The 23452-nt window shown below is 35.2% G+C and overlaps 1 protein-coding gene across 2 annotated transcripts in view; it reads left to right on the forward strand.

The window, feature by feature from the left end:
- The window catches only part of GAS2L3 (growth arrest specific 2 like 3), a 33736-nt gene extending 12917 nt beyond the window's left edge, over nt 1-20819 (forward strand). The window contains exons 3-9 of one of the 2 annotated variants that reach the window (XM_036864596.1): nt 3658-3826; nt 4982-5097; nt 7684-7825; nt 12014-12077; nt 12769-12907; nt 15124-15231; nt 16754-20819. In XM_036864596.1, the coding sequence (XP_036720491.1) occupies nt 3658-3826; nt 4982-5097; nt 7684-7825; nt 12014-12077; nt 12769-12907; nt 15124-15231; nt 16754-18088 (2073 nt within the window). In that variant the 3' untranslated portion in view covers nt 18089-20819. The remainder of the gene's footprint in view (nt 1-3657; nt 3827-4981; nt 5098-7683; nt 7826-12013; nt 12078-12768; nt 12908-15123; nt 15232-16753) is intronic. The other variant, XM_036864597.1, reaches the window with a different exon arrangement.
- The last annotated feature ends 2633 nt before the right edge of the window (nt 20820-23452 follow it).

Raw genomic sequence — 23452 nt, forward strand, 5'->3', positions numbered from 1 at the left:
TCAGAAATGTCATCAATTTCATGGTGATTATATTTTCTCTCTTCCTTATAAAGTGCTTTTTATCATTGCCACATTGACCATGTTTTTCTCATTTCTCTCCTAATGGCCATTAATACTTTCTTAAATTGGTGATTTTTTTTCATAGTGTTGTCTTATAGTTCCACGAATCCGTCTCTGACCTAGATTCCACAGATCTGTCCCTCCTGATTCTTCTCCAAGAGTACCCTTGACATCCCTCATGGAAGTTTTTGCTTCTCTCCCTGGTGAATGTGAGAACTTCCTCGGATTTTCACCTCTTTGCTAATTAGGCTTCGTTTTTCATAAGTGCCTTGCAGAGAGGAGACACCCAGTAGATAGCTGGTTTCTTATTCATTTAATCCATGAAGGTCTTCCTTGCCCCTTTTTTATGTCCCTGATTCTGATTGGTAAATAAACTTACAGTCTAAAAATCAATGAACTAGATAGTTCCTAATCTCTTTTGGGTCACAGGCCCTTTCCAGAATCTAACAGAAACTATGAACTCTCTCTCTCTGAGAAAAGGCCCATTAGTACGTAGGCCTAAATTTTTGCCTAAATGTAAGTTAAGTTTATATACTGATTCAAGTTCTTCTGTAGACTGCCTATGGTTAGGAATCTCTGCAATATGACAGCTTTCAGCATGATTGAGAACAATCTTTATACATGCAGGTTTTGTTATTAACATCTAGCTTTTAACAACATTAATATGCCACTGACTAACCCAGGTTTTTATAGTTTTCTGCTTGCAATAATAGGAAAATCCAAGTACTCTTCTCCCTAATGTGGCAAGAACTTAGAATGACTTTTGTTAATTTTAGCTTCTCCATTTTCATACATGATATTTTCAAAACCACCTTCCTAGCTAATGTACATCTTTCTTTGACAAACATTTGCATCTTCTCCGCCTTTTGTCAGCTCAGCCAAATGGTTAAAGGACAAATAACATTCTATTGACTGTAAAATACCATTTATTGTAAGATGCATCTTGATTTTGATGGTACAAAGAGTCATTTGCTAGTATCTGTTCCTCAAGTATTCAACTAATATTTTTGACTGCCTATCATGAGGTAGGTCTTATACTGAGTCCTGGGATTACAGAAGCAAGACATGCTTATGAAGGGAAGATTTAGATATTATATCTTTGCTATACTCCCTTTGAAGTAATTCTAAGAGAATTTGGGGAAATAACATCTTGTTTTTTTCCAAAAGCTTTATGGGATCCTCATGTATTTAGGAGTTCATTCCCCAATCTCTACCCTCAATTTCTGAAATAATGCCCCTCGAATAACAATGTTTCTCCTAGTCTTTTGGTATTTTTTTTTAAGTTTTGCTACTCCTGCTTGCCTCTTGTGGTATATATTCATTGTCTTTCTTTGCCTGTGAGATTTTAAAAACACGTGTTTATTTCTCATCATAGGAGATTGGAAGAAGCTCTTTTTTTTCCCCCTCTATGTTTGTCTGGATGTTGTTATGGCTTTTGATTTGGTATAGTAACACTTGCCTCAAATAAACCTCAATAAGTTTAATATATTTCAGGGGGGGAAATTATCTACATTGAAAAATCAAGAAAGAACTAGATTCACTTGGTATTACCTATACTTATGCCTCTTTTTTAAAAAACTTTTTAAAATTTTATTTTAAAGCAATCATAAACTTGCAAGGTGGTTGTTAAGTGTAGAGCAGAGATATTTGTTTGCTGAACCATTTGAGAGTAGGTTGCAAATCTAATGTCCCGTTACCTCTGGTACTTTAGTGCATTTATCGCGTGCAAGGACTCCCTCCTATACAGCCACAATGAAATCATCAGAATCAGGATATTAGCGTTGGTACGGAACTACTATCTAATACTCAGACCACATTCAAATATTTGTCAGTTGTCCCAATAATGTCCAGTTCAGAATCACCTGTTGCGTTTAGTTGTCGTGCCCCTTAGTCTTTATCAGTATTTGCTTTCTTTAATGACCTTGACACTTTTGAGTATTACAGACCAGTTATTTTGTAGAATGTCCCTCAGTTTAGATTTGCCTGATGTTTTCTCATGATTAGATTCAGGTTATGCATCTTGGCAGGACTATCACAGAGGGCTGTTGTGTTGTCTCGTTGTATCCTGTCAGGTGCATATGATTTTGATTCATCCCGTTGTTGATCATGTTCACCTGTGTCACTCGGTTAAGTTGCTGCCTGATGAGTTTCTCTACTGTGAAATTACTCTTTTTTTCTCTTTGTAGTAGGTATTTCTGGGGAAGTACTTTGAAAGTATATGGAAATCTCATTCCTCATCAAAATTCCAGTTTATTCATTTGTTTATATCTATGTGGACTCAGAGTTGTCCATTTTATTCATTGTGTTATAATCCACTTATATCATTATTTTCATGCTCAAATTCTTCTTGATTTAGCCAGCAGAAGTCCCTTCAAGCTGACTTCTGTGTCCTTTTGCATGTCCCCATCATTCTTTGAGCACTTCTTTGCTTTCTGGTAAAACTTACTCGATTCCAACACCACAGGGTTCATTCTAGTTTTCTCTCAGTCCATAGTTGTACCTCTTTTCTTTGGCAGTGAGAAACCTGGCTCCCATTTGATAAACCCCCGTGTACGTAACGCGTCTCCCTTTGTTGCTGCCACCCCTCCCTGAGCTGACACCCGTCTCAGCTCAGTTGCGCTCTGACACCCTGCACTGGGACGTTCCCCCGTTGTCCCCAGCGGACACCCTCTTTAGCCTGCTCAGGGTCTGATGCTGCACAGGGCCGTTGCCGTGCGCGGATGCCCTGTCACCTCACTCAAGCTCTGACCCTCCATTTCAAGCTGCCCTCCTGTGAGGACCCCTTTGTCACTTCACTTGGGCTCTGATACCCCTTCCTGAGTTGAGATTTGACACAGTCTTTTCTCTAACTAATCTTATATTAAAAGTATATCTAATTGTATTTCAAAATTTTGCAAGTGTTGGTTTGATAGCATGTTTACGTCAGTTTTTATTCTAAACCAGGGATTGACCAGGTAGTAAACATTTTTAGCTTAGTGAGTCAGTAGGCAGAATCAAAGCTATTATGTAGGTACTTACATAACTACCATTTTAAAATGTAAAAACCGTTCTTAGCTTGTGGGCCATGCAAAATCAAGTGACAGACCAGATTATTTAGAATTTTTTTTTTTAGATAACACTGTTATTATGATTTAAAGTTTATAAAATGCCAACTATGCGTTCATTCATTTATCCATTATTCAACAAATATTATGAGGCCCAATGCTAGATTCTACAAAGATATATCTTATAAGGCAGGTATTATTAATTCATTTTACAGCCAAGATGCTGATACTCTGGTCAAGTAACTTGTTAAACTTATGCAGCTAACAAGTGAAAGAAAAAAATTATTTGTTGACTTTCATCCCCTCGGTTTGATGGTAGAATCCATTCATTAATTAGGGATTCACTTACATTTATCACAGAATTGAATACGGAAAGCGTCTCAAGTATCTAGGCTAATAGTTTGCTTCTAGTTTATTAACTTTCTGTGAGCTGCTGCAGCTCTGTATGTGTGTATATTAAATATGGTCTGTAATTCATTATTTAAATATAAATGTTAGGCATGCTGACTTTTAACAGGGTTGCATCCATTCAGTTGGTTGGTGTTTTCTCTAGGTGTGGTTTGGAGAAGACCTGCCTCTAAGTCCACGGAGTCCTCTGACCCCCAGACATGGGCCAGGTTTGGCTGATGTTTGTCAGTATGATGAGTGGATAGCTGTGAGGCACGAAGCTACCCTGTTGCCCATGCAAGAAGATCTGTCAATCTGGTTATCTGGTTTATTAGGTAAGGCTTGCAAAGATGCTCAAAATTGTAATCTCTTATTCAGTAAATGTTTATTGAGAATCTTACTCTTTGTCAAGGAATGATAGTTCCTGGGGATCCTCTAGTAAAGGAAATATTTGATGTCCTTTTTCTCACCAAGCTTACATTCTAGTTGGGAAGATACTCTGATTGACCCTGACCCTTGGGGCTTGAACAGTAAGCAAGTTTGAGGCTTAATGGAAGAGGTCAGTAGTAAGAGCTGTGAATAATCAACATTTTAATTGTTAGTTAAAAAAAATTTTTAAGTGTATAGGTCTAACTTGAGGGTCTGTATTTTATTGATTTTTTTTTTTTTCTCCTTAAACTTGTGTAAGGCATGAGATTCTGGGTGGAATATATGCTGTAGTTAAAATGATTCCTGTTTCTGACGCTTAGAGGGGCAGAGGTATATGAAACCTAGGAGGAAATGTCGGCTTGGAGAATGCATGGCATCATATTTCTTTACTCAGAGGACATGAGTGCTCTGAACTTTCTCCCTAGAAAAAAATTCTTTTAAATAACAGAATTTCATGTAGCATTGTAAGGTTTTTGTGAAAAGGAATATATATATATATAAAGCTCATCTATGGTCTTTGAAGAGAATTAAAAACGCACTAAACACTCACTCTTATCTCATATCAGTTTGAAGATTTGGTTAATTTCTTAAAAGTTTATTATGTAATAATGCTTCCACATAAGGGGTTTTAGAGGTGAAAAGTTGGTATTTCCTGAGTGCTTGTTACATTGTTATCTTTAATTTTTAAATTGCAACAAAGACCATCTTACTTATAGAGAATCTTTCTTGTGCAAGCAGTTGTAATGTGCAGTGAATCAGAACTTAACCTTAATAGTGGATGTTGAATTGTAAAACACTTTGGTGTTTTTAAATGAAATAAAGTAGATGTCATTTATTTTTTCTGTGCTTCTACACCACAGATATTTTTGTTTCAGTTGACTTTCTCTTAATTTGATATTACCTGCTGTTTTAACTGTACCTTCTAAGAGTGAATGCTCAGAGTCTGATCTAATATTTGTCTAGTGTTTCAGCTATAATCTGATTACATTTAATTAAACTTTAACCATATTGTTTGAATTTACTGTTTCTAGAAGACTCTTAGCTTTGAAATATGTTTTTAGGTATTGAAGTTAAGGCAGAAAGGTTATTGGAAGAACTTGATAATGGAGTACTGTTATGCCAACTGATTGATGTTCTTCAAAACATGGTGAAAACATGCAACTCTGAAGAACCAGTGGTAAGAAAATGTTTGACAGTAATGATTTAATACCTTGGAACATACTGATTTGCTTATGTACATTTCTTATCATCTCTACAAGGTTGTAAACTTCCAACGCAACTATATGTAAAATCTTGGATAATTTACTTAATCTTTTGAGCATCTGAAAAAATATTCTCACTTGTAAAATGGAGATATTAACATTTACCTTGTAGGATATATTTCCGAGGATTCAGCAACATTAAATGAGATAATAGATAGATAGTGGTTAGCTTATATAGATAATGCCTGGTGCATAGTAAATATCTAAATAGCTATTTCTTCTTGAGAACAATAATAGTACCTTCCTTATAGGATTCCTGTGAGAGTTAAATGAAAAAAGAGGTTGTGATGGTTCCTGGCACACAGTTAAGAGCTATTATCATCATCTTTTTATTCTTTATATATTGTCTTCATGGTAAATTCATAAATATTGGTTGAATGAATAATACTTTTTTTAGACACTTTTCTACCATTGACCCTGAAGTTGGGATTTGAAGTAGGTAAGGTTTCCTCTCTTTTCATCAAATATGGGTATTTTCACTCATGGGATCTGGTGTCTGTGAGTGTGTATTCTAGACATTAACATAGTGCTGGTGGAAATATAAAGTAGTACCATCTTTTTTGGGGGACAATGGGTAACATATGTCACATTGAAAATAAAGCACATCCTTTGATACGTAACATAATTCTAATTCCAGGAATTTATTCTAAGAAAATAACCACAAATTCACAAAAACAACTGTGCAAAAAAAATTAAGAACAACCTAAATGCTCATCAGTAGAGAAGTTGTTTAAAATTAATTATGGTACCTAAACAGAGTAGAACATTATCTATTCATTAGAAATGACTATTTTAATGTTTTGTTTTGGGTTTTTTTACCCCAAAAGATGCCTGCAACCTATCATTAAGTGTGCATGCACACATACACAAATCAGATTGCAGAATAGCCTGTTTATGTAGCATTCTGTAGGTACAGATATACTTGTGTATGGAGATGTCTTACTGAAACGTGGATGAGAAGATTTCAGTTGGTACTAACCACCTTTGTATTTGGCTGTGTTGATTTTTTTTCCCTATATACAGCTAGAGAAACTCACAAGGCTATTGTAATCCTAGAAAACAATAGCAACAGAAAGGAAACATAAGGAACTGGTAATAGTGTGGTTCCCTCCAGGGAGAGAAAGGAACTGAGGGGTGGTGGTAGGAGAAAGACTTATACTCTACTGTGCCCATTGCATTTTTAAAAATCATATGCTTGGGGCTTCCCTGGTGGCGCAGTGGTTGAGAGTCTGCCTGCCAATGCAGGGGACAGGGGTTCGGGCCCTGGTCTGGAAGGATCCCGTGTGCCGCGGAGCGGCTGGGCCCATGAGCCACAGCTACTGAGCCTGCGCGACTGGAGCCTGTGCTCCGCAGCAGGAGAGGCCGCGATGGTGAGAGGCCCACGCGCCGCGATGAAGAGTGGCCCCCGCTTGCCGCGGCTGGAGAAAGCCCTCGCACAGAAACTAGGACCCAACACAGCCAAAAATAAATAAATAAATAAATAATTAATTTAAAAAAATCATATGCTTGAATTTCTTATGCAAGTAAAAATTTAAAACAAAACTAAAAACCCCTCAGCCGGGCTTCCCTGGTGGTGCAGTGGTTAAGAATGTGTCTGCCAGTGCAGGGGACGCAGGTTCGAGCCCTGGTACGGGAAGATCCCACATGCCGCAGAGCAACTAAGCCTGTGTGCCATAACTACTGAGCCTGCGCTCTAGAGCCCGCAAGCCACAACTACTGAGCCCACGTGCCACAAGTACTGAAGCCTGCACGCCTAGGGCCCGTGCTCCGCAACAAGAGAAGCCACCGCAATGAGAAGCGTGCACACCACAACGAAGAGGAGCCCCCACTCGCCACAGCTAAAGAAAGCCCATGCACAGCAATGAAGACCCAATGCAGCCAAAAAAAAAAAAAGATGAATAATTTCTTAAAAAACCAAAACAAAAACCCTCAGCCTCAGCAGGATTATCTGAATACTCTTGGTCCAGGAAATAAAAAAGAATTAGGATTCTGTAAAACTTAGCTTGTCAGTTTTCAAAGAACTTTAATTACGAATGGGCTACTACTTCCTTGTTTCAAAGTCTCCTCAAGAAACTCAGAACCATATTTATGAATCTGCAAATAAGGAAGTAAGCAAAATTGAGACTGAGTAAACCTTTAACATAGCAATAATTTTGTGTTTGTATTGAACTGTGTTTGGAGAGATATAAAGATGTGCTTTGGAATTATTAGACTGTCATTTTTTATCTTAACTAAGACTCTCATGTCATTTTAAAAAGAAAGGTTAGAGATGCGTGATCCTACTGCTAATTTTGACCTGACTGTTTTCCTAGGAATCATTTTCTAGAATATGCTTAATGAAAAGCAAAATAAAATGATTTTTGAAGATGTCTTTTTCTTCTAGTGCTATGCACTTTTTAGTTACATTCAATGCACTGAACATTTATTTAGTAATATTAAAATGGATATTTAATGAAAATACCCTTGATGCATGTTTGAAATTATTCTTCTGTCTTTTCCAGAATTTTCCAATGAGAAAAGTGCCCTGTAAGAAAGATGCTGCATCAGGTTCGTTCTTTGCTAGAGACAATACTGCGAACTTCCTTCACTGGTGCAGGCACATCGGGGTTGATGAGACTTACCTCTTTGAATCGGAAGGTTTAGGTAAGTGTTGTTGTTGTGTTTAATGTTTATTAGGATATTTTTGTATGCCTCACTTCTAATTTTTCTTTCCAAATAAGGACTCAAATGCCACATCTCATTTTACTAGAAACATTTGTACTCTAAATATATGTAAACAATTGGAGAATCAGATTCCAGATCAAATGTATGATAAAAGCTTTTCATTTATGTTTTAGATCCTATATATCTAGAATGGCCTGGACATATTTTACTTGCTAAATGAGTTGGCTATGGGAAGGTTCTGGACTAATGCTTAACTAATTAATGTTTTCATCAAGAATTACTCTATCAAGTCTAAATTACTAGTAATTTCTCTTTAACTAGATAATTACAGAAATAACAGAAGGCCAAATGATGTATGTTCATGGTGTTTAGATTTACCTCGTAAACAGCAGCTGCCAATTTGGTTATCTAAATGGACTAATGCTTTTAAAAAGTCATGCTCTATTGAAGAATTATTGATGTATTTTCTCATTTCATTTAAGTCAACAGAAACATCTGTGCAGTGACCAAAGTGAAAGCTATCTAAGTTTTAGACTATCTGTATATTTCCTCAAAGTACTTATGTGTGCCTGCGTGCGCACACGCACACACACACACACACACACACACACACACACACACACACACACAGAATTTATAATGTTTTGATAAGAGCAGTAGCATACCAACGGCGGGGGTCATGGGAATAGTATTCGGCCCTGGTAGAGAGAAGTATTTTGTCACTGACATTGCTTAGAATTGCCGGTTCATGGTGATAATAAAAAGCAAACCAACTTTTTAGTTGGTTTCATTATTGTTTTAGGTTATTAATATTGTAAATATTTCTATTGACCATGCACACCCTGTTGCCTGCAGACAGGTAGCTGTTCCCCACTGTTACCTGTTTAGTATGCCTCTGGATATTCTTATCCAGTGTAGAATTAAAACTATGGATTGCTGTTTTACCCCCCAGTTTGCACCCTGCTTTAATCCAGGTGTGCTGATCATTAAGCATATTAGGTTTCTTTTTATTTATAGCATTTTAAAAAATTGAGGTATGTTCATGTAACATAAAATTTATCATTTCAAAATGTAGACTTCAGTGGTTTTTAGTATACTCACGATTTGTGCAGATATCACCACTTATTAATTCCAGAACATTTCCATCACTCCAAAAAGAAAACCCATACCTATTAGCAGTTGGACCCAGTTACTCCCTATCTCCATCCTCTGGCAACCACCAGTCTACTTTCTTTCTCTATAGATTTGCATACTCTGGACTTTTCATATAAATAAAATCATGCAATATGTAGCTTTTGTGTCTGGCTATTTTCAGTTAGCATTATGGGTCATTTATGTTATAGCCTCTAACAGTACTTCATTCCTTTTTATGGCTGAACGATACTTCGTTGTATGGATATACCACATTTTTTTAATCTACTATCAGCTGATGGACATTTTGATTGTTTCTATTTTGGGGTTATTATTAATAATGCTACTATGAACATTTGTGTGCAAGTTTTTGAGTGAACATATGTTTTAAATTCAGGGATATACCTAGGAGTGGAATTATTGGGTCATATGGTAATTCTGTGTTTATCTGTTTGAGGAACTACCAAACTGTTTTCACAGTGGCCACACCATTTTACATTCCCACTAGCAATGCACAAAGGTTCCAATTTCTTCACATAGTTGTCAACACTTGTTATTATTTTTTAAAATTACAGCTGACCCTTGAACAATCCAGGAGCTAGGGGCAGCGGTCCCCTAACCCTGCAGTCAAAAATCTGGGTATAACTTTACAGTCAGCCCTTTGTATCCACGGTTCTGAATCCACAGATTCAACCAACCACAGATCTTATAGTACTGTAGTATGTATTTATTGAAAAAAATCCATGTGTAAGTGGACCCACACAGTTCAAACCATGTTGTTCAAGGGCCAATTGTATAACCATCCTAGTGGGTGTGAAGTGGTATCTCATTGTGGTTTTGATTTTCATTTCCCTAACGACTAATGATGTTGAGCATCTTTACATGGGCTTATTGGCCATTTGTATATCTTCTTTACAGAAATGTCCATTCATATCTTCTGCTCATTTTTGGAGGAGTCAATTGTCTTTTTTTTGTAGACTTGTAAGAGTTCTTTCTTTATTCTGGATATTAGGCCCTTATTAGATATATGATTTGCAAATATGCTCTTCTGGTCTTTGGGTTGCCTTTTCACTTTCTTGATAGTGTCCTTTGATGCATAAAAGTTTTTACTTTTGATGAAGTTCAGTTTATCTTTTCTTTGATTGCTTGTGCTTTTGGTGTCATATCTAAAAAACCATTGCCTAATCCAAGGTCACACAGATTTTCACCTATATTTCCTTCTAGGATTTTTATAGGTTTAGCTTTTATGTTTAGGTCTTTAATGCATTTTGAGTTATTTTTTGTATACGGTGTGAAGAAGGAGTCTAAATTCATTCTTTTGCATGTAGATATCCAGTTGTCTTAGCACCATTTGTTGAAAAGACTGTTTTTTCCCCTTTGAGTTGTCCTGGCACCCTTGTTGAAAATCAATTGAACATAAACATATGAGTTTATTTCTGGACACTGTTTCATTCCACTGGTCTGTATGTCTATCCTTAAGCCAGTAAACGCTGTCCTGATTACAGTAGTTTTGTAGTAAGTTTTGAAATGGGGTAGTATGAGTCTTCCAACTTGGTGCTTTTTGAAAGTTGTTTTGGCTATTTTATGTTTCTTACAGTTCTTTATGAATTTTATCATCAGCTTGTCCATTTCTGGAAAAAAAAAAGGCTCTTGGAATTTTGGTAGGGATTGCACTGAATCTGTAGGTCAGTTTGGAGAGTATTACAATAACGATATATGTCTTCCAATCCATGAACATAGGATGTCTTTCAATTTATTTATATCTTATTTAACTTCTTTCAACAATATTTTATAGTTTTCAGTGTACAAGTCTTACAATTCTTTGGTTAAATTTATTCCTAAGTACTTTATTCTTCTTGAAGCTATTGTGAATGTAATCATTTCCTTAATTACATTTCAGATTGTTTATTGCTAATGTATAAAGTGCAATGACTTTTGTATATTGATCTCATATCCTGCAACTTTGCTGAACTTGCTTATTAGCTCTATTAGTTTTTTTGTAGATTCTTTAGGGTTTTCTAAACAAAGGACCATATCACCTGTAAATATAGTTTTCCTTCTTCCTTTCCAATCTAGATGGCTTTTATTTATTTTTCTTGCCCAAATGCCCTGGCTAGAACCTCAAGTACAATGTTGAATAGAAGTGGGAAGAGTGGACATCCTTCTTTTCCCTGGTCTTAGCCTCGAGGAAGACATTCAGTCTTTCACCATTAATAATGATGTTAGCTATGGGTTTTCCAGAGATGTCTATTTTCATATTTATAAAGTTCTCTTCTGTTTCTAGTTTGTTGAGTCTTTTTTTGTCATGAAAGGGTGTTTGATTTTGTCAAAAGCGTTTTCTGTGTCTACTGAGATAATTGTATGTTTCTTTTCCTTTATTTTGTCAATATGGTGAATTATATTGATTGATTTTCATACGTTGAACCAACCTTGCATTTCTGGGATAAATCTCACTTGCTGCTGGATTCAATTTGCCAGTATTTCATTGAGAATTTTTTACATCTGTGTTCATAAAGGATATTTGTCTTTAGTTTTCTTGTGATGTCTTTTTCTGACTTTGATATCAGGGTAATAAAGGCCTCATAGAATGAGTAGAGAAGTGCTCTCTCCTCTTCTATTTTTGGAAGAGTTGAAGAAGGCTGTTAACACATAGTCCTGTGCTAAAGATAGTTTAGAATAAAATTGAAGTGATACGTTTCTTCAGTAATATCTCCTGTTAAGAGATCTGAAATATTAATAATTTAATGTTACTAAGCTCTTAGTTTTTTAGACTTAAAATACTACACAGGTAAGCATCCATGGTAAATTTTAATCTTCTTGTTAGCCATTTTCTTTTTAATTTAAGGAAGATGATAATATGTAGAAAAAATAAAAGTCTTTTCTAAGTCTCCAAATAAGTAACGCTACTGTTTTTTTTTTACTTTACTTTACTTTTCTTTTACTTTACTTCTTTTCTTTTACTCTACTTCTTTCTTGCCATAAATATATTTGCCTATTTAATTTGCCCTCTAAAGTATGTGGTCTTATTTTTCACAGTTTTGCACAAAGATCCGAGACAGGTGTATCTTTGTCTTCTTGAAATTGGTCGAATTGTGTCAAGGTATGTATTCCACAATATTTCAGAATTTCAATGTCATAAACATTTTTTAAGCTGCTTTATTTTATCTAGAACACTTTTCTATAAATGAAAATAATTTTTGATTGGAATAAAGGTAACTTAATTTACTATTTTTTCTTTCTTTTTGTTTCTTTATTAACTTTGTTCTGTTCACGTGAGCCATGTCATGTGTCAACATCTGCTTGCTCATGTAGCTTGCCTTCATTTAGTATTAAACTGTAAAAGTGGGTACTTAACATTTTTCAGATCAAAAGTAGAGTAAGAGCATGCAATCTTTAAGCAGTTCAAGGCGAGGCAAGTCCTTTGGACACAAAGAGGGTCTGATAAGAAGGCTGAGGCCTGGTATCCTCCATACCTAGCTCGACCCCATCTTCACTCACGAGATGACTTGTTTTTGTTTTCTGGTTTTTTTAACAAGCTGATTTTTAAAGGTACGTTTAGGATCCCTGATTGAATATTGGGAGCATCCAGTAACCCAAATATATATATACTATGATGTAAAGATGATAATCTGAATTTTTGGCAATCTGTGGGACATTATAAAGCATTTCCAGATGTCCCAGTGAAACAACTGGTAGAAGAGAGTCATACAGAAGATAGCCTATTGTGATATACATGGAAGTACTTGGCTCAGACTTCACTTGTTTGATGAGATCTCATGATTGGTTTTCAGATATGGGGTTGAACCTCCAGTATTAGTAAAATTTGAGAAAGAAATTGAGCTAGAAGAGACCTTACTTAATACCTCTGGGCCTGAAGATTCCATCAGCATTCCAAAATCATGCTGTCAGCATGAAGAGCTTCACGAAGCTGTAAGTAATTGCACACTTTCTTTCAACTGTGATGCGTCAGAATCTCATAGTTCGCCAAAAGTGTTCCTCTTTCATTTTTATTATACTTGAAGAGGGAAAAAAAAGTAGCATGAATGAAAGTATTTATTGCAGTATTATTTATAAGGCTGAAAAATTGGAAGCAATGTAAATACTCTCAAATTGGGCAATGGCTAGGTAAATTAGGATTTACTATTTTAGCAGAATAATCATTTTTTGTAATCATTATAAAGACTATATAGCAACAAGAAAAATGTTTATTTTGTGAAAAGTATGTATCAGAACACGGAGAATGAAAATAATTGATATTAGGGTAGTACCTTTACAGATGATTTTAATTTCTTTAGCTATTTCCTTTAATGTTAAAATGTGAATTACACAATAGCTAAAACCAGAAGAGAACATTTTTTATTCACAACACTTACTCCTTTTAGGCTCACCAACTTATTTAGATTGTGGGTTAGTGCTGATTTGTACTGCTGAATATAAGTGGTATTTGGGTATTTTAAACAAAGAAAATAAGTGACCCTTCATGCCTGCAAGCTTGTTATGAAAACTAAAAGGAACACATTTCTTTAAATATATATGTGCTATATGAATATATTCAGAGTCCACCTATACATACGTGACCTGCTGAGATCTTATGGTCGTGTTTAAAATTAAGGAACAATTATTATCTGATTCATTATTTTGAGTGCTGTTAAGAAATATACAACTGCAATTCTGTGTACCTAAGAAACCTTAATGGATAGAAAATAATGACTGAAATAATTACCTCCTTTCAAATTACTTTGTTATCTAACTTGTAAATGGTTCAAATAATTGTAAATTCTTTACCCAAGTTCAGAATATTTTTTAGCCATCTTATGCATGTGGTATGTATGTGTGTATATGCATGTGTGTACATATGTGCTCATATAACCAGACTGTGAACAAGATAAACTTCATTGAATGGCTTATGAAAATCAGTTCTATTTATGATCATGTTATTTTGTTAAATGAATGATGTAGGGAGATAAATCCGGACCCTTCTGATCAGGCCCGGGTGAATCCACATGTGTCCATTTTGTGTAGATAATTAAGACACTCATAAATTTCTGTTAGTGCTCAGGTAAGTTGGGTATATCTGAAGAGACTTTCTTTAACATCATGCCTAAATTCAATTAAGTGAATTTGTTTAGTTATACTCTGTGTGACAAGTAGTTGAGAAAAATATACATGGCCTTGCTTTTTCAAAAATATAATTTTAGGAAAACAAAATGGTTTCCATAGTGGCTGATATGTGACTTTTTTTTCAAATCAAACATATCTCGGCAAATATTTTCATTTAATCAATTTATATTAATTTCCATGTTTTAAATAAAGAATTCTGAATTTTAATTTTTATTCCAGTTTTTACCATTTTTAAGATATGTACTGCAGTTAAAAATTCTGTAAGCCCCTTGAGGAGTAGAGGTAGGATTTTCTCCTCAGTTCTCATCTCCTTAGCAGACTATTGAAACAAAGTGAGTGCTTTTAGAAAAATGCCTCTTGAGTTGAAATTTTTAGAATTTACCTAGTCTTGGGTAAATATTGGATAGGCCAAAAAGTTCGCTTGGGTTTTTCGTAAGATGTTACGGAAAGACCCGAATGAACTTTTTGCCCAGCCCAATAGCTATAAATGCATCTCTGCCTATTTTAACAGTAACTTTGGAACAAATCTGGATATTCCCCCATACATACAGTATTACTTTCACATGGTGTTAAGGGACAAGTGAAAATTCCTGGTTAAACTTTATCTGACTGGTCCATCTTTGATTTGACAGATATATTAATCCAAGTCTTAAAACAATTCAAGCTTAGTAATGAACTGTTTCCTATGACTGAATGGATGTGTTTTGAATTGACTTCACTGTGTACACATTCACAGACCTTCTCCGGTGATCAGTGAGTACACGACGAGCCTGATTGCACTTGGGCAGAGAGAGAGAGAGAGAGACTCCAGACTTCCTCACTGTTAGGTTTTATTAGATTAGCTAATGTCTAATCTCAATATTTGTCAACAAGTAAAAGAGAAGAGATAATAAATAGTTGAACTGTCTTTAAATTTTTATCTTTGAGGTTGATTTTCCCAACTATCAAATAACCTTGCATTTTAACATTAAACAAAATAGTTTTTGTCACAAGCACTAAATCTTGTCATTTATTTTTAATCTTAGGTTAAACACATTGCTGAAGACCCTCCTTGTAGTTGTTCTCACCGATTTTCTATTGAGTACTTATCTGAAGGACGGTATCGACTAGGAGATAAAATACTTTTTATAAGAGTAAGTCCACCGTTTACATCCTGTTTAGATCTTGTTTTGAAATTGAATTTATTGCTTTACCAACCTTCTTTTGTTCCCCTTTTACTTTTTAAAAAATTGGAATAGAGAATGTTATTAATGGAAGAATTTCACTGTATAGGAGGAAATACATGGAATATTTTCAAGAGTATATAATGTGTTTAGGTAAACACGCTTAACATAGCAAACAACTAATTAAGCTAAGACTATTTGGACATTGAATATAATTGGGGGGAAAAAATCTTTGAATACCTCAGGTAACTTGTTCCATTTTTTAGATTTCCTAAAGAGGAATAATTTTCTATCATAAGAAGAAGAAAAAAGCAAAACCAGAACATCTAATAAGATTAAATGTCAGTAAGAAGAAAAAGAAATAGAAACATTACAGTTGATAATAATATAGACTTTGGGTCCTAAGTATGAAGCCTTTTTTTCACTGACACAGCATCAGCATCTATACTAATATGCTAATGTACATGCTTATGTTCTTCCTTTGTCCCATCTGTAATCTGCAATTGATTAATTGTCCCCTTTGCTGATAAGGAGATTGAAGTTTACCTGTTCATCATTCTGTCCACTTATTGATACAAGAGCTGTTCTATTCCCAATTTAGGAATGTAATATAAAAGTATGTAAAAAATATAATTTTACCACCTATATTTTCTTTTATTTCATATATTATCATTAGCTCCCCATACCCTGTTCAACTCATACAGAAACAGGTATATGCATTTTGTCTTTTAATTAGCTTTCTTTTTTTAAGCAGTATGATATAGTGATAGTGCACAGAGCATGGGATTTAGAGTTAAAATTTGCAGAGCAGTCTCATACAACCATGCAGATTTGCCTGCTGAATGAATAGGGGTCTGAGTCCGTCCAGCTTGGGCTGCACTGGCAGACCCAGGATATATCTTATCAACACAAAAGCACCTTTTGGGTTGGGTAGCCTGGTACGTTTGAGGCCAGGCCAAGCTGTGTGGTTTGGGACAGTTTCCTTAATCTCTCAGAGCCATAATTTTCTCATCTGCAAAGAAAAACTAGTAATAAATTGTATCAAAGTTTTTGAAAGATTAAATTGATATGATACATATGAAAGTAATTTATTAAATTCTAACATACAAGTTTCGGTAGTTTTTATCTTCTGTAATTATGTTTTTCTTTAGTATGAGACTTTTTTTCTCTCCTCCCCTCCTTTACTCTCCCTTTTCCTTTCTTCCTTCAATATTCAGTCCTTGCAGTTTTGTGTATTAGTAATTTGGATTTTTAGGATGTGTAAATATCTTCCTTACAAACTGGAGGATTCTCTGTTGTTAGTTGCATGATTCAATATGAATTAAATTTATTACTTTAGTAATACAAGAAAGAGACTGGCAATTTATAGTGAAGCTGTTGGCAAATACACTGAATTTCATAGTCACAGACATCACAGACTATGACTGCTAATGAACCGTAACTGCACCTTACAGTTTTATAGCTTTATTTTTTACTTTCTTTTGGGGGAAAGATGCTTCACGGAAAACATGTCATGGTCCGTGTCGGTGGAGGCTGGGATACTCTTCAAGGATTTTTGCTTAAATATGACCCCTGTCGAATATTACAGTTTGCTACACTAGAACAGAAAATTCTAGCATTTCAAAAAGGAGTTTCTAATGAAAGTGTGCCTGATTCGTCCGCCAGAGCAGCTCAGCCTCCTGAAATGAATCCTTTGTCAGCAGTTAGCATGTTTCAGAAACAAAATTCAAAACCTGGCACACCAGTTGGTATTCCAAGGAGCAAAGAGAAGCAGGTACGTCTGCCAGGTGTGTTGCCACCAGCATCTTCCCTGAAAGGAGGCAGTCTGGCCTGTGGGTCAGTCCGTTCTAAATTTCCAAATTCTCCAGCAGCGTCCTCTCATCTCAACCTCACATCTTCAAAGGGCGTAGCAAAGAAACCGCAGTCTCCTTCAAACGATGCATCATCTTCATCTGCTTCTTTAAATCCAGCAGGTAAAAGCACTTTTTCACCAGCTTTATTAAGAACTGCACCTTGTGTATCTGAGTCGTTGAGAAAATGTATCTCATCACCCAGTACTCCAAAGGCCAAGCTTATTCCAGCCCAGAAGTCAAAAGATGTGCCTGAGTCTACACTTTTGCCAAATAAGTGTTCTGGAAAAATTGAACCAAAGCATTTGAAACACCATCATGCGTCTTCCAGGGATTATGCAGTCTCTCACTCAGCTACACATTTAAATTCATCATCAAAGTGTCCAAAGCCACCTAAGGCAAATCTGCACCTAAGGGCTAACCCTTCTCCTTCTTTCCAGTCTCCTGCAAAAGTGACAACATCCAGTTCCAAAACCATAACCACGAGTCTGAGAACACAGTCTCAGCCACGTGTTGGAGCTCTGCAAGCGGGGGCAATGCCAGCACAGAAACTTAAGTCAGCCTTGAATTTAAACCAGCCACTTTCTGTAACCTCAGTTGCTCCTGCAAAAGCTGCAGAGAAGTCGAAAGATAAGAATATGGTTTCAGTTGCCAAAAAGCAGCCTCAGAATAAAAGCACGTCCCAGAAGACAGGACCCAGCTCCTCTAGGTCCCCGGGCCGTACCCCGCTGTCCATTGTGAGTCTTCCCCAGTCTTCTGCCAAAGCACAACCTGAACCAAAGTCAGCACAGACTGCCACCAAGAGCCAATGCTTAGCCAAAGGGCCTTCCAAAAGTGGCAAAGCCCCGGCTGCAACCAGGAAACCACCCTCATCTGGCAAGGAGGCAGTTAGTGGAGATAAAAAACCTTCTGCAAAGAAGACGGAAGACGATGATCATTATTTTGTTATGACTGGAAGTAAGAAACCTAGAAAATAAACATAATGTGTCATTCTAAGAGAACAGAGGAAAGAAAGAGAGTGAATGTGTTAGCTGCACACCTTAAAAGTTTCTTCTATTTGTGTTTATCCAAATAGGTTCAGACATTAAGTACAATAAGATGGGGGTAGAGGCTGGGGCGAGGAGGGGACTCATCAGAATTCACATACCTGAATTCACCAGAAGGTACCCTTTTAACGTGAACAGTGGTAAAATCACCAGGAGATTCTTATTAGTTATAGACATTTATATGATTTTCAGTCCATGACATCTTTGTTAATGTCTGCCCATTAATGGAAATGTAAAGTTAAATAACACTACTAGGTTTATAACTATAGTTGCTGTATTTTGAATATGTGTTAAATATGGAGGTTATTACCTGCTAATAGAAACAGAGGTGCTCTTAATATAAGTTATTGCATTTTAGTTTAAAAGCAACGGTTTGGCACTTGTCTTACAAAAGACATCTTATTTCGTTTCCTGATCAGGATTGCCTGATGGAACAATATTAAGTACCAATGGCTGCTGCTGATTAGCTTACTGTTACTCTGGGTTTGGTAGAATTGTTATTATTTAAAAATTTTTTAAGCTTTCCAAATCAGAAGGAACTGATTTTTTTAACTGACTTCTATTAACCTTGGTAATATTTTGTTACCAATATTTTTGGTAAAAAAATAAAATTAAGGTATTGAAATATAAATTGTAACTTGTAAAAAATTTTTTCACATATTATTTATAAGAACTTATACCTTATATTTTAGATGGACATTGTGCAATGTGAAAGGGGAAATGATTTAGTAGCTTTTAGCATATTAGAAATATTTTTTAATAATTAATTTTCTGTGAGTGCAGATATCAATTTTTACATTAAAATAATGTTGTTTAACATCAGAATTATGTTTTAACAATCTTAAAATTAAGGTGATAGTAAAGAATATTAAAGTGGTGCTACATAAAAATTCTGTCATGTGATTACTATTTTTCTTTAGCACAATAATACAAGTTTTAATTAGAGTTTTCCAGTTATGTTAATTTTCTTCAATAAAGTCATGCTGCCTTCAGTTTTCCAGTGGCAAATGGACAGTATGTATGCAGCATTTTCTGTTCTGTAGGCAGATTCTCCAAGGAACTTACCCAGATCATGTAGTGACTATATAGACTTTATCGATCTAGGATGATATTTGTAAATAATATGTTTTTTAATAGATTGTGGCTATTTAAAAAATTGTTAATGTACTTTCAGAAGTTTTAGGGGTGTGTTTAATAACTTTACAGTATTATCAGCTATCACAGGTTATTATATTCAGTATTGAGGTTTGTGTTTCCCTATTTTAAACTAAAATGTGTTTTCTAAAGAAAAATAATGGTTCACACAAATGTGCAATCATAGAATAAGCATCTTAAGCTGACTACTGATGTTTGTAGATTATAAAGCAAGAAACTTTTGTATAAAACTAAGCTATCTTTTGTCTGAGAAATACAGTTAAAATCAAAGCTGTATGCAGGCTAGTTTTTGAAATAATTGATGCTTCTCTCCTTAAAAGAGACAGTCACCAAATATTTAGTTGAGTTCCACTGTTGATCTGGGCATTGAGGGAGATAATATTTACATCTTTGGAAAGTGAAGTCAGTGTTCAAGAAGTACTAGAAGCTTTACATTTTTAGTGATGAGAAATATTTAATGCATCTTTCAAAGAGGAAGAATTTTACCTTTAAGAAGGAGTCTGTTCCTTTGTAAGACCAAACAATTCTGTATCAGTAACTTCAGGAATAAAAGTGTCATCTGGCAGTTCCAAGAACTGGTTTTATTTTTTTGAAAAATTGTAAGTTAATTCATAAATAGCCCTATCTTCATCGGGCTACTGATGGTAGGAATTTCCAACTCCTATAATTCTGTTATAATTTCACACTTTGATACAGTGAGAATATTCTTGAAATACACATTTTATCCAGTATTCATGATCAGGGAATTTCTCCAATTATATTCACATTGGATGAATTTTTATTTATATATATAGCTTACTCTTCCAAAATAAATTTTTTTTTTAAAGTAAGCAGTGGCTGAAAGATCCTTTCTTCAAATATATTTTGAAATGCCCTTGAAGACCTAGTGTTTCTAATTGTTTTCACAATTTTAAAAGTACATTGTTGAAGTTAGAAAGAAATTATCATTTCTTCTTAATAGTAGTGCAAGATTTTAAAAGTTTCTTTTTGTTTAATATTTAGTAAAATGAATATTAAGCTTAAATTACTGAAGTACCTGGAAGAAGAAATAATGTGTACTTTCAAAAAAGAATGAAATATTTTTATTTTTCGTTTCTATAATTTGTTAACGTGACTAACATATCAAATTAATCTTCAGAGGAAAATGAAATGCTGATTATTTTTGCATTGTTTGAGCTTACAGTAGGTGTTTAAGGCTTATATCTTTAAAATGCTTTGATAAATTAGATGATCTCTAACTTTCCTCTCCACACTGAGTTAACAGTTCTTAATTGGTAAGGGAAATTTTTTGAGAAAAAAAATTACTGTTCCTTCTGCAATATATATCTGATACAAAAATCTGTTACTTCTTTAAAAGGCTTTACTAACAAGTTGTCATGATACAGTCATATCCAGGTTTACGTACTGACTCCATCTGAATCCAAATTTGTGTATATTTTCTTGTGCTAGCAGTGTTTGTATCAGATTTTAACTTATATTTTCTCAGGTATTAAAGTTTAAACATATATACCAAGTCCTCAATTTACATTTTTGTGTGTTCTGAATACATTCTGATCACTTGGTTCATGTCAGAAATTGCATATATGAAGCATTAATAATTTGAGGATAGTTTTAATTTTATTGCTATTTAAAATGCCCTTCTGATACCTGTGGAATTTATTTCACTGCTCCTAGGAGATTATCAAGGTTTTGCCATTAAGTAACGGTATTTGTTCCGCAAGTTGTTGTATCTGCTAGAAGTTTGTCTCAGTAAGGCTAGACTCATATTTAATAATCTCTGATGACAGAAATAATTTATTAGTTATGAAAGCAGAATTCTATAGATCACACAAGTATTGTGTTCACAGAAGGCTACTGACAGTAGGAATTTCCAATTCCTGCAATTCTGTTTTAATTTCACGCTTTGATACAGTGAGAATATTCTTGAAATATTCATTTTATCCTATATTCATGATCAGAGCAATTATAAAAAGCAGTTAATTAAATATGTATTTTCTGTGATGTTTCCAAATGAAAACAAAAACACCACTTAGACAAAATCAAAATTCTTATTATATTTTCCTAATCATTTGTGAATGTAAAAATTTTAAACAAGTTCATGTTATGAAATTTTGGGGAATATTAGGAAAATATTAATGAAACACTTGCCAGTAAATCTGAAAATATAAAGACACATATTTTATTAAATTAGCTATTTTCCTATAAATATACTGTTTTGTTCTTGTAGAAAAACACAATATGACTCGATCTTGAAAAAATAATACATGCAAAGATTTAGCTATAAGGATGTTAATCATAACACATCATTAATATTGTTATGACCATAAAATAGAACACCATACAGACATTAAAAAATGATTTAGGTGTTGATTCTTTTTTTTTTCCTTTCCTTTTTTTTTTTTTTTAAACTTTTGGTTTATTTATCTTCATGTAGCTTATGTAACAAAGTTTATTTCAGTAGTCACTTAAAACTAAATTCCTGAATTCTCACATTGTGTAGAAACATCACAGGAATCCTTTCTGGGTTGAGCAAGACTTTTGTATCAGTTCATGAGGTATAGTGATATATTCTTGAAGTTGGCTGTGGCTATAGCCAGTTTGCATATCTGAATATGATGACACTACTTTTGATTAGTCACAGCCACTGGTGAGGATAATTGACTAATTTAAAAAATGCTAGGCAAACACTTGGGATTTATCTTAAAAGATGTATGTATGGTGATGAAGTGATTTGTTTTGAGAGATGGCAATGATAAAAAAATATCTAATATTTCTGAATTGTCTGTGTTCTGCCAGGCGCAATACTTATTGCATGGTGTGTGAAAGGATTTTTTCCTGAGGAAATGTTGTGGTCGTGTTTGAAGAAGCCTGCAGATATGACCTGCTTATTTCTGGAGGGGAATGGACAGGAGAGGGGAAGAGGGCAGTAATAAGAGAGGCCTTGAAGTTACGGATTTCTTCCATTACATTAAATAACAGAGAATGCTGCACTTTTACAGAAGAAAAATGTTAGGAACGTCCCAACTTACTATCCAGGTTTTTGTTTTAAAATATTTATTTTCGGGGTTTGAGAAGATACTCAGAGCATCATGTATAGACTTAGATTAGCAAGGGTCCTGCTACTGCCTTATTCAATCCTCACATTGAACAGATGAGGAAACTCAGCCCAGGGAGTTTGTTGATAGAGCATGTTAGCTACTGAAGTCACACCAACCTGTGAGCAGCAGAGTGAAGTCAAGGCAGTGGTCCCCGGGAGCTATGTGAGTTACCCCGATTGCTGGCCCCTTCAGTGGGTCCTAAATGCATTGGGTCTAGCCCAGCAGATTCCTTGTATTACCTGTATTGATGATTATTCCAAAACAATCTACTCAACCACAAGGCACTGAAACACCAACTCACTCATTTGCTCATTTAGCAAACAATTTTTCTGAGTGTCTGTGGCAGACACTAAGCTAGATGCTAGGGATACAGTAGTAAGACCGGTCACTGCTCTCCAGGAGAGGACAGTATTCATTCAAGTGGTTAAAAAAAAAAAAAAGTATGATGTTCTTTTTGACTGTAGCCCACTCAGTTCTTTCTGGGATAAGATACCTTGGTGAAAACCGCCTGTCTTTTCTCATATTGCTTCGGATCAGGAGCCCATAGGAAAAAGTGAAAAACTTGTATTTATTTGTATCTGAGCCTTAAGAACAAGAGTCATTCACCACCAACTGTTTCTCAGAAAATAGAGCAGAAAGAATCAAGTCCTAAACAAGGTATGGGAAACAGAAAGAAATCTGAGCTTTCTCTGGATAAGCCATCAGGAAGCACCCATCTCTAATACAAGGATGCTCTTCTAACTCTAGAATGTTTCCTGTGACAGTGGGGATTCATTCCCACCCTGACCCCTCCACAAACTCCACCTTGGTCTTAACAAGTGTGCCACAGACCGAGGTGGGATCTCAAACCAGCTGCCTGTGGGAAGGCTGGTCTCCCTCCAGCCACCTCAGTTATGTTGGAGGAACACAGCTTCGAGCAGATGCTCCCTGTGATTTGACATCTCAGTGCCTCCTCCTACTGCCTCAGCAGGTGACAGGAAAATTGTCCTGTAAACTGCATTGCTATGACTCACAGAACAGCACCTTCTGGGCCTTTGAAGCA

Source organism: Balaenoptera musculus, chromosome 10 (assembly GCF_009873245.2).
Source record: "Balaenoptera musculus isolate JJ_BM4_2016_0621 chromosome 10, mBalMus1.pri.v3, whole genome shotgun sequence".
In the NCBI taxonomy this organism is placed as follows: Eukaryota; Metazoa; Chordata; class Mammalia; order Artiodactyla; family Balaenopteridae; genus Balaenoptera; species Balaenoptera musculus.